Source organism: Conger conger, chromosome 2 (assembly GCF_963514075.1).
Source record: "Conger conger chromosome 2, fConCon1.1, whole genome shotgun sequence".
In the NCBI taxonomy this organism is placed as follows: domain Eukaryota; kingdom Metazoa; phylum Chordata; class Actinopteri; order Anguilliformes; family Congridae; genus Conger; species Conger conger.
Genome location: NC_083761.1, coordinates 89211423 through 89220591, shown reverse-complemented (window position 1 = coordinate 89220591; position 9169 = coordinate 89211423). Strand labels below are relative to the sequence as shown.

Sequence of the window (9169 nt, the reverse complement as noted above, 5' to 3'; positions counted from 1 at the left end):
AAATAGAAATAAAGTAGCAAGTTTATCCCTGTCAGTGAGTCTGTGCAAATCCAGAGTTTATCCCTGTCAGTGAGTCTGTGCATATCCAGAGTTTATCCCTGTCAGTGAGTCTGTGCATATCCAGAGTTTATCCCTGTCAGTGAGTCTGTGCATATCCAGAGTTTATCCCTGTCAGTGAGTCTGTGCATATCCAGAGTTTATCCCTGTCAGTGAGTCTGTGCATGTGCAGTCAGTGTTGAAAGCATGGCTTGGTGTGAGACAGACACACAGTCACATGTAAACTGACACTGCATTTTTCATTATTCCTTGTCGTTTTATTGGAAAAAAACCCCCCAATAAAATAAAACATAGAATAATAATAACAATAATAATAGTGATCATCATCATAATAACATTAACAGTCGTATAAAAATCTGTACATTCCACTGGACGATAGGAAGACTAGAGGAGAGGGGTTGAGAATTTTGTAAAATGTAAGATGTAAAATTAACCTTTTTCACATGGAGAAAGTTCTTTTCAGTTCACTAAACATTTCTACTTTTTCAAGAAAACTACAGTATGTCTCAGCTAATATATTTCTTTTTCAAAATATTTACTTTACAAAATAATTTCCCCCTTGAGAGACAGTAATACTCTGTGGCCTGTTTGCTTCATCGACTCGTTTTTACAGTTGTTTTGCTGTTGTTGCTTTACAAACTTTACAAACTTTACAAGAGTAACCGTAGGATTGCAGTGTTGTAGCACTTTGTTTAGAGAAAGTTCTGCTGGTTAGCTGTTGCCCTGGGAGCATTAGTGTAATGTTCTGATTGGATCTGGGTTCTGAAACAGTCTTTCCAGTGTTCCTTGGCAGTAAATGGACTTCCGGAACTGTGTTTGGGAATATCGGACTGAGGTCACGATGATGTCACCCACTGTTCTGGCTGTGAAATGCCTTACTTTTACTGGCTCAGGTCTTAGTCATGTACAGTGAGAGAGCTGTCACTCATTCACATGCCCCACCCCTCCCCCATCCTGCCTCACCCCTCCCAGAACTCTGTTCTTACGAGGAGGAGCAAGATCTTTCAGAAGTACTGTGAAGACATGTGAAGACATGTTCAAGCTTTATTTTAAAAAGTAGCATGTAGCGGTAGCATTATGAAGCAATATCCTGTTTAATTCACAAGAGAACATGTCAATAATAATAATAATAATAATAATAATAATAATAATACGCATTAAAACATCAGCCAAGAGACCAGCTCCCCAGCAGAGCTGACTGTTGCTATAGGAACCTTCCTCGGTTCAGCAGGAGGGTAGGGTTTGGGTTCTGCAGGAGGGTAGGGTTTGGGTTCTGCAGGAGGGTAGGGTTTAGGTTCTGTAGGAGGGTAGGGTTTGGGTTCTGCAGGAGGGTAGGGTTTGGGTTCTGTAGGAGGGTAGGGTTTGGGTTCTGCAGGAGGGTAGGGTTTGGGTTCTGCAGGAGGGTAGGGTTTGGGTTCTGTAGGAGGGTAGGGTTTGGGTTCTGTAGGAGGGTAGGGTTTGGGTTCTGCAGGAGGGTAGGGTTTGGGTTCTGTAGGAGGGTAGGGTTTGGGTTCTGCAGGAGGGTAGGGTTTGGGTTCTGTAGGAGGGTAGGGTTTGGGTTCTGCAGGAGGGTAGGGTTTGGGTAAATGGGAATGTATGTAGGCTGTACTGTGCTGTACTGCATAATGGCATGCTTGCATAGATGCTCTCTCCTTTTTAAATAATGTTTGTATTTTACAGTATTGACACAATAGGACCTACCAAAGCCTAGCCAATCTATACTAAGTCCAGTCAAACTCAGCCAATCCTGGATGAGCTCAGTTAAACTCCAACCTACCCTATCCCAAAAAAATCCCAAATCCCATCCAATCCTGGTCAAGCCCAGCCAACCTATGCTAATGTGCCTTCACTGTGTGTACCCAGGGGTCAGGAGGCCACCTCAGGGACATTCCGCCCCCTCTGTAGGCCCCCCAGATCTCAGCCGTGTGCAAAACAGCAAGTACGTCTTTGGTTTGTGACAGAAATAGACAGAAAAACTAAAAATACATATTTATATGTGTCTTTGCGACCATGCACTTCACCACGTAAGTGCTTATACATTTTTTCCTTCTCTACCTTAACTGTAAAACAAAACAAAAACAATATAATCTAGTGTTCTATAGCAGCATTTAGAAACCATTAAGGCCGATAAAATAAAAAAAGGTACAAAAGTATTGCTACTAAAACCACAGAGTTTCTGTTGTTCTCCTGGACAGATGAACAGGTGCACACCATCGGATTAATAAATAGTCATGTCTGTCCTGTCTGCTCTTTCCTAAGAACACTTGTAGAGCCAGTCCTTGATCAAAGCTCCGCCCCTTTTTACAGCAGTACCATTCAGTGAGGCTGTCCGTCATTGGTCCTTCAGTCCCGCCCCCTCGCGACACATGCCCAGTCATATTTCAGACTCCCGCCGCAGGGGGCGGGGCTCTAAGGGGGCGGCGGCCAGCGTGTGGGCAGAGCCTGTGTCCGTGTTGGCCCCGCCCCCTCCCTCCTCTTCCTCGCCCTCGTCCTTCACCGGGGACAGTGCCAGCTCGTTCTCGTAGCAGAAGGAGTTGGATGAGGACATGATGAACTTCTTCTCAGCCAGGTCCCTGGCGCTGCACAGCGGGGTTCCTGGCACCTCGTAGGTCTTGTGGAAGCGCGAGTAGTCCACCTTGTAGTAGTTCTTCTCCTCGAAGAGCACGGGCTCGAAGCGGTGGCCCCAGAGCACCTCCCCCGCCAGGTAGGAGCTGCGGCACTGCGTGGTCATCGCTGTGGCCTCCACCATGCCCTCCAGGATCACCACGATCTCGAACTCGGCCGTCTCCAGCTCCTGCTTGCCCATGTGGTAGAAGGGGCTGTCCTCGTCGATCTGGTGCACCACAGTGATGGGCGACACCAGGAAGATGCGGTCGATGCCGCTGTCGAAGCCCACGTCGATGTCGGCCTGGTCGAGCGGGATGAATTCTCCCTCGGCGGTGGTGCGGGACTGCAGCAGCTGTGCCCGGACGTGGGCCTCCACCAGGTGGCTCCTCCGCAGGTTCCCCACCCGCCACATCAGGCACAGCTTGCCGTCGCGCAGGGCCACGGTGGCGTGCCGGCTGAACACCAGCGTCTCGTTGCGCTTCTTGGGCTTGGCCATCTTGGCCATGACGGCGCCGATGACGAAGGCGTCGATGATGCATCCCATGATGCTCTGGAACACCACCATGAAGACGGCCAGCGGGCACTCGTCCGTCACGTAGCGGTAGCCGTAGCCGATGGTGGTCTGGGTCTCCACGGAGAACAGGAAGGCCGCCGTGAAGCTGCTGACGTTGGAGACACACTTGGGCGCCCCGCCATCCAGGTCACCGTGGAAGATGGCCACCAGCCAGAAGACACAGCCGAAGAAGAGCCAGGACAGCAGGAAGGCCAGACTGAAGAGCACCAGCATCCAGCGCCAGCGCACGTCCACGCAGGTGGTGAAGATGTCGGCCAGGTAGCGCTGCCCCTTCTCGCTGACGTTGACGAACTGCACGTTGCAGTGGCCGTCCTTCTTGACGAAGCGGCTGTGGGCGTGGGGGCGGGTGTGCACCTTGCCGTTCCCGTTGGGCACGCTGGCGCTGCAGAGCTTCATCCCGCCCCCATCCTCCTCCGACGACACGATGCTGTACCGGCTCGCTGGACGCGCGCTGCCCATGCCTTCCGCCCCGGGGGCGTCTGCGCCCGAAAACAGTCCCAGCTTCTGGAAGAAGCGTTGGAGAAACAGCTTCGGGTCTCTGACGGGGACCAACGCACACGGGAATCGGGGAAAACGAACACAGGGTGGAGGAGCGGCTCTCCCCCCTCAGCTGGTCCCGGAGGATGAGTCCGTCAGCGCTGCCTCATCCGCTCAGCAGGCTGCAGAGAGAGACGGAGCGGCGTTAGGCACCGGGGTCTGTACTGAACACTCATCAACACTCCTTACCCTGAACCTAACGGCATCGTTTGTTTATTAAACAATAATATCAAAATGCTCACATAATAATGCGATATCATGTTTGGGGGTTTATTGTGGTACAGAGTTACTTAAGGTTCAGGGCTTGAGTGATATCATGCTTGGGGGTTTATTGTGGTACAGAGTTACTTAAGGTTCAGGGCTTGAGTGATATCATGTTTGGGGGTTTATTGTGGTACAGAGTTACTTAAGGTTCAGGGCTTGAGTGTTTGGCTGTGGCTCCCTGTGAGCAGCATTGACGTCGGTCTCCATTTACAGGAGGAGCATTACGGTAATTACAGCACGACACACGGCCAGGTGTCGAGTCTCTTTGAAGAGCTGGTTACGAGTAGACGTGTTAACTAAAGTAATGCATTAACCCTTTAACTAAGGGACGAATGGTAGCTCATTATGGCTAATAATAATAATCTTCACAAATCTGCTTTGGTGAAACTGATATGAGAGCAGTGAATGACAAACACGTTTCTGAGAAAGACTGATAATATTCTCCGGAGCAGTGGAGGTGTTGGTGGAGTGCACTATTGTTTTCACCATAGGAAAGAGTCACTCCCCAGGCCCTCAGCATGGTTAGCTATGATTATCCACAAATAAATCGCAACTAAACAAAAGTAGGTCACACTACCAAAATATAAACTCAATCTAAAGTTCATTATCATACTTCTAGCATTTTCTTTTTTACATTATGTTTGCTTGCATATTCACAACCAAAATGACGGCTTACTAGCAGATATGAGACTATTGACTGAAAAGGTTTAGCCTGAGAAAAGCATAGCACTGTAATTTAACCCCGCTCTGTCCTCCTTGAATTACTGAGAGAGGTCAGAATGTAATTGGGGAGAGGTCCTGCCTGACAGCCATTCTGAAAGCGGGTTTATTTTTCTTGGCTCTTGAGCACTGACAAGATAATCTTGTGCTTGATCGTGGCGTAGCTTTTTCACTTGGATCCCATGGAACCTATAAGTTGGGTGGCTGTTCCTGTGCTACCTGTGCTCCCCCTGACATCAGTGTAGAATAGTGGTCAGAACACAGGGGGCAGGGGCAGCCTGTAGCCTAGTGGCTAAGGTACATGACTGGGGCAGCCTGTAGCCTAGTGGCTAAGGTACATGACTGGGGCAGCCTGTAGCCTAGTGGTTAAGGTACATGACTGGGACAGCCTTTAGCCTAGTGGCTAAGGTTCATGACTGGGGCAGCCTGTAGCCTAGTGGCTAAGGTTCATGACTGGGGCAGCCTGTAGCCTAGTGGCTAAGGTACATGACTGGGGCAGCCTGTAGCCTAGTGGCTAAGGTACATGACTGGGACAGCCTTTAGCCTAGTGGCTAAGGTTCATGACTGGGGCAGCCTGTAGCGTAGTGGCTAAGGTACATGACTGGGGCAGCCTGTAGCCTAGTGGCTAAGGTACATGACTGGGGCAGCCTGTAGCCTAGTGGTTAAGGTACATGACTGGGACAGCCTTTAGCCTAGTGGCTAAGGTTCATGACTGGGGCAGCCTGTAGCCTAGTGGCTAAGGTACATGACTGGGGCAGCCTGTAGCCTAGTGGCTAAGGTACATGACTGGGGCAGCCTGTAGCCTAGCGGCTAAGGTACATGACTGGGGCAGCCTGTAGCCTAGTGGCTAAGGTTCATGACTGGGGCAGCCTGTAGCCTAGTGGCTAAGGTTCATGACTGGGGCAGCCTGTAGCCTAGTGGCTAAGGTACATGACTGGGGCAGCCTGTAGCCTAGTGGCTAAGGTTCATGACTGGGGCAGCCTGTAGCCTAGTGGCTAAGGTGCATGACTGGGGCAGCCTGTAGCCTAGTGGCTAAGGTACATGACTGGGGCAGCCTGTAGCCTAGTGGCTAAGGTTCATGACTGGGGCAGCCTGTAGCCTAGTGGCTAAGGTTCATGACTGGGGCAGCCTGTAGCCTAGTGGCTAAGGTACATGACTGGGGCAGCCTGTAGCCTAGTGGCTAAGGTTCATGACTGGGGCAGCCTGTAGCCTAGTGGCTAAGGTGCATGACTGGGGCAGCCTGTAGCCTAGTGGCTAAGGTACATGACTGGGGCAGCCTGTAGCCTAGTGGCTAAGGTACATGACTGGGGCAGCCTGTAGCCTAGTGGCTAAGGTTCATGACTGGGGCAGCCTGTAGCCTAGTGGCTAAGGTGCATGACTGGGGCAGCCTGTAGCCTAGTGGCTAAGGTACATGACTGGGGCAGCCTGTAGCCTAGTGGCTAAGGTTCATGACTGGGGCAGCCTGTAGCCTAGTGGCTAAGGTTCATGACTGGGGCAGCCTGTAGCCTAGTGGCTAAGGTTCATGACTGGGGCAGCCTGTAGCCTAGTGGCTAAGGTTCATGACTGGGGCAGCCTGTAGCCTAGTGGCTAAGGTTCATGACTGGGGCAGCCTGTAGCCTAGTGGCTAAGGTTCATGACTGGGGCAGCCTGTAGCCTAGTGGCTAAGGTACATGACTGGGACCCAGAAGATGGTGGTTAAAGCCTTGGTGTAGCCATCATAAGATCAGTGCAGCTTGGCCCTTGAGCAAGGCGCTTAACCCCGCATTGCGTCAGGGAAGATTGCCCCCAGCTTGGTGTCTCATCAATCGTAAGTTGCTTTGGATAAACCCACAGCCAGTTTCAACATTTTTATTTGTAAATTATAGCGGTTTTGTTATATAGACTAAGAGAAAAATGTGTCAAGGTGTACAATAAGCACACAGAGAAAAGCACTACAACCTGCAGAACCCTTCTCCCATCCCCACATCACTTTCCTTTTCATTTTAAAGTCTAAATGCCTGATGGCCTGTTATGGCTGCAGTCTCCATCTCCAACCCTCCACACCTTGGCAAGACCCTGGTCAGAGTCGTCGCATCACAATTACACACCCATGTGTCTACACATATAAGCTTTCTGATCAATTCCAATCTGGTTTCTGTCCACATCACACCAATGAGACCACACTCATCAGACTCCACTGACACTGGCTTTGACCTCAGTGCCGCATCTTACACCATCAGTCACAGCATCCTAATCTCCCTCCTTCACTGCCTCATTGGTCTCAGTGCTGCTGCTCTTTTCTGGTTCACATCCTACCTCACTGACAGACAACATTCCAACAACCCCTCGATAGATTTCAGTGGATCAAATCGGTGCTTTGACAGGAATTTGAACCCAGGATCCAGAGAGGAAGTGTGTCCTTGGATTTCCTCCATTAGAAATATGGATTATCTAATATGGCACACACCCACACACATGCACACACTCAGACACACGCACATACACACTCACATACACTGCACACACACACACACATTTAATCACTTATTGGTAATCACGAATCCACAACCCCCATTACTCAAGGTGTCCCCCAAGGATCAGTTCTGGGGCCCCTTCCATTGATTATCTACATGCTTCCCCTTGGTGAAATAATTCTCCACCATCTCAATTTTCACTTTCACACCAATGATACACAGATTTCTGTCAGTACTAAGAAAGAACACCCCCACCACTCTCACCCATAGCCTGCATTCATGATATAAAGCACTGGAAGGCCACACATTTCCTAAAAGTTAACTGTGACAAATCACCAACCTCTGTTTTGCCAGAGGTGGCCTCATGGTGAACCCCTCCTTCTCCCTCAGAGACACGGAGGGATTGATTGGTCCATGATTGTTGCAATGCGCTTTTCTGACAAAATACTTCAGAAATTGCAATATGTCCAAAACTCAGCTGCCAGAATACTATAGTCACATACACCAAGAAATCTGCTCAGGGACAGATTGTTCAGTGCCATGGTCTCCAAATTGATTGACCAGTTCAGACCAGCTTCCAACTTGACATGATGTATCTGGTTCACCAGGTCATACCAGCTCCCAGCTTGACATGGCTTGACCAGCTATGTTTTGACCAGCTACCAGCTCATATCCAGCTAAACCAGCTATATGACCAGCTTGGCCATGCTGGTTGACCAGCTCATACCCAGCTAAACCAGCTTTATGACCAGCTTGGCCATGCTGGTTGACCAGCTCATATCCAGCTAAACCAGCTTTATGACCAGCTTGGCCATGCTGGTTGACCAGCTCATGCCCAGCTAAACCAGTTTATGACCAGCTTGGCCATGCTGGTTGACCAGCTCATACTCAGCTAAACCAGCTTTATGACCAGCTTGGCCATGCTGGTTGACCAGCTCATACCCAGCTAAACCAGCTTTATGACCAGCTTGGCCATGCTGGTTGACCAGTTCATACCCAGCTAAACCAGCTTTATGACCAGCTTGGCCATGCTGGTTGACCAGTTCATACCCAGCTAAACCAGCTTTATGACCAGCTTGGCCATGCTGGTTGACCAGTTCATACCCAGCTAAACCAGCTTTATGACCAGCTTGGCCATGCTGGTTGACCAGTTCATACCCAGCTGGTGAAGCTGAATGTTACACCAGGGCTAGTTTGTCGCTGCAGTAGAGATCCCTGGCACTGAATGTTGTTGACTAGGAGTGCCGGTCTCCACTGGGACCTAGACTCATCACAACAGAGTAATGGCGGTTCCCTGGTGCCTGGCAGGGTCCGTGCGGCCCGACACCCTCATTAAAGCTCTGCTTCTCTCGGATGAGCTCGCCCTGCTGCCCTGGCAACCAGCGCACCCTAGCAACCAACGGCTTCCAGCAGCACCTTCTCCCTCTGCTTTTCACCATGATGAACTCAACTCAACTCAGCTCCACTTCAGTTAGCATTGGACAATAGCAAATGATGCATTGCATTGGATTTGTTTTCACACTAATCAATGCTTAAATGTATTTGTCCCAATAAAATAAATAAATAAATCGCTAACAAACAAAGTTGTTTTGCTGCCGTATAATTTAAACTTTTTCTGTTACAAATAGGGCCATGAAAGAGGTTGACTGCTATGGAACAGGGTTTGTGTTGTTTGGTGTCGGTGTTGAATTGGTGTGTGTGTTGCAGACCTAGGTCAATTAGGTAATTGTTCTCGATTCAAATATCTTTCTGTGCTCAATTGATCTTGCCTGGTGAGTATTTTATAGGTTCTAGTACACCAGACAATCTCAATAAAGTGTAGAAAAGTATTTGAATCCAGAACAATTACGTATTTCAGGAGCTCTGGAGCTGTGCAGGGCTCAAGGCCAGTCTACAGCCTGGTGATGAATGATCACCATGCCCCTCGCTGAGACACATCTGAGTTTGAGTTTGAGTT

General features: G+C 49.6%; 1 protein-coding gene across 2 annotated transcripts; it reads right to left on the bottom strand.

The window, feature by feature from the left end:
- Window positions 1-981: 981 nt before the first annotated feature.
- On the bottom strand, window positions 982-8483 carry kcnj2a (potassium inwardly rectifying channel subfamily J member 2a). Of its 2 annotated transcripts, XM_061230700.1 has the most exons (2): window positions 8468-8483; window positions 982-3678 (listed from the first exon to the last, which is right to left on the bottom strand). In XM_061230700.1, the coding sequence occupies exons 1-2, from the start codon at window positions 8481-8483 to the stop codon at window positions 2432-2434; spliced, it is 1263 nt and encodes a 420-aa protein (XP_061086684.1). In that variant the 3' UTR covers window positions 982-2431. The 2 variants fall into 2 exon arrangements, with proteins under 2 accessions (XP_061086684.1, XP_061086683.1); XM_061230699.1 differs by lacking the exon at window positions 8468-8483 and having other exon boundaries at window positions 982-3697.
- Window positions 8484-9169: the final 686 nt, after the last annotated feature.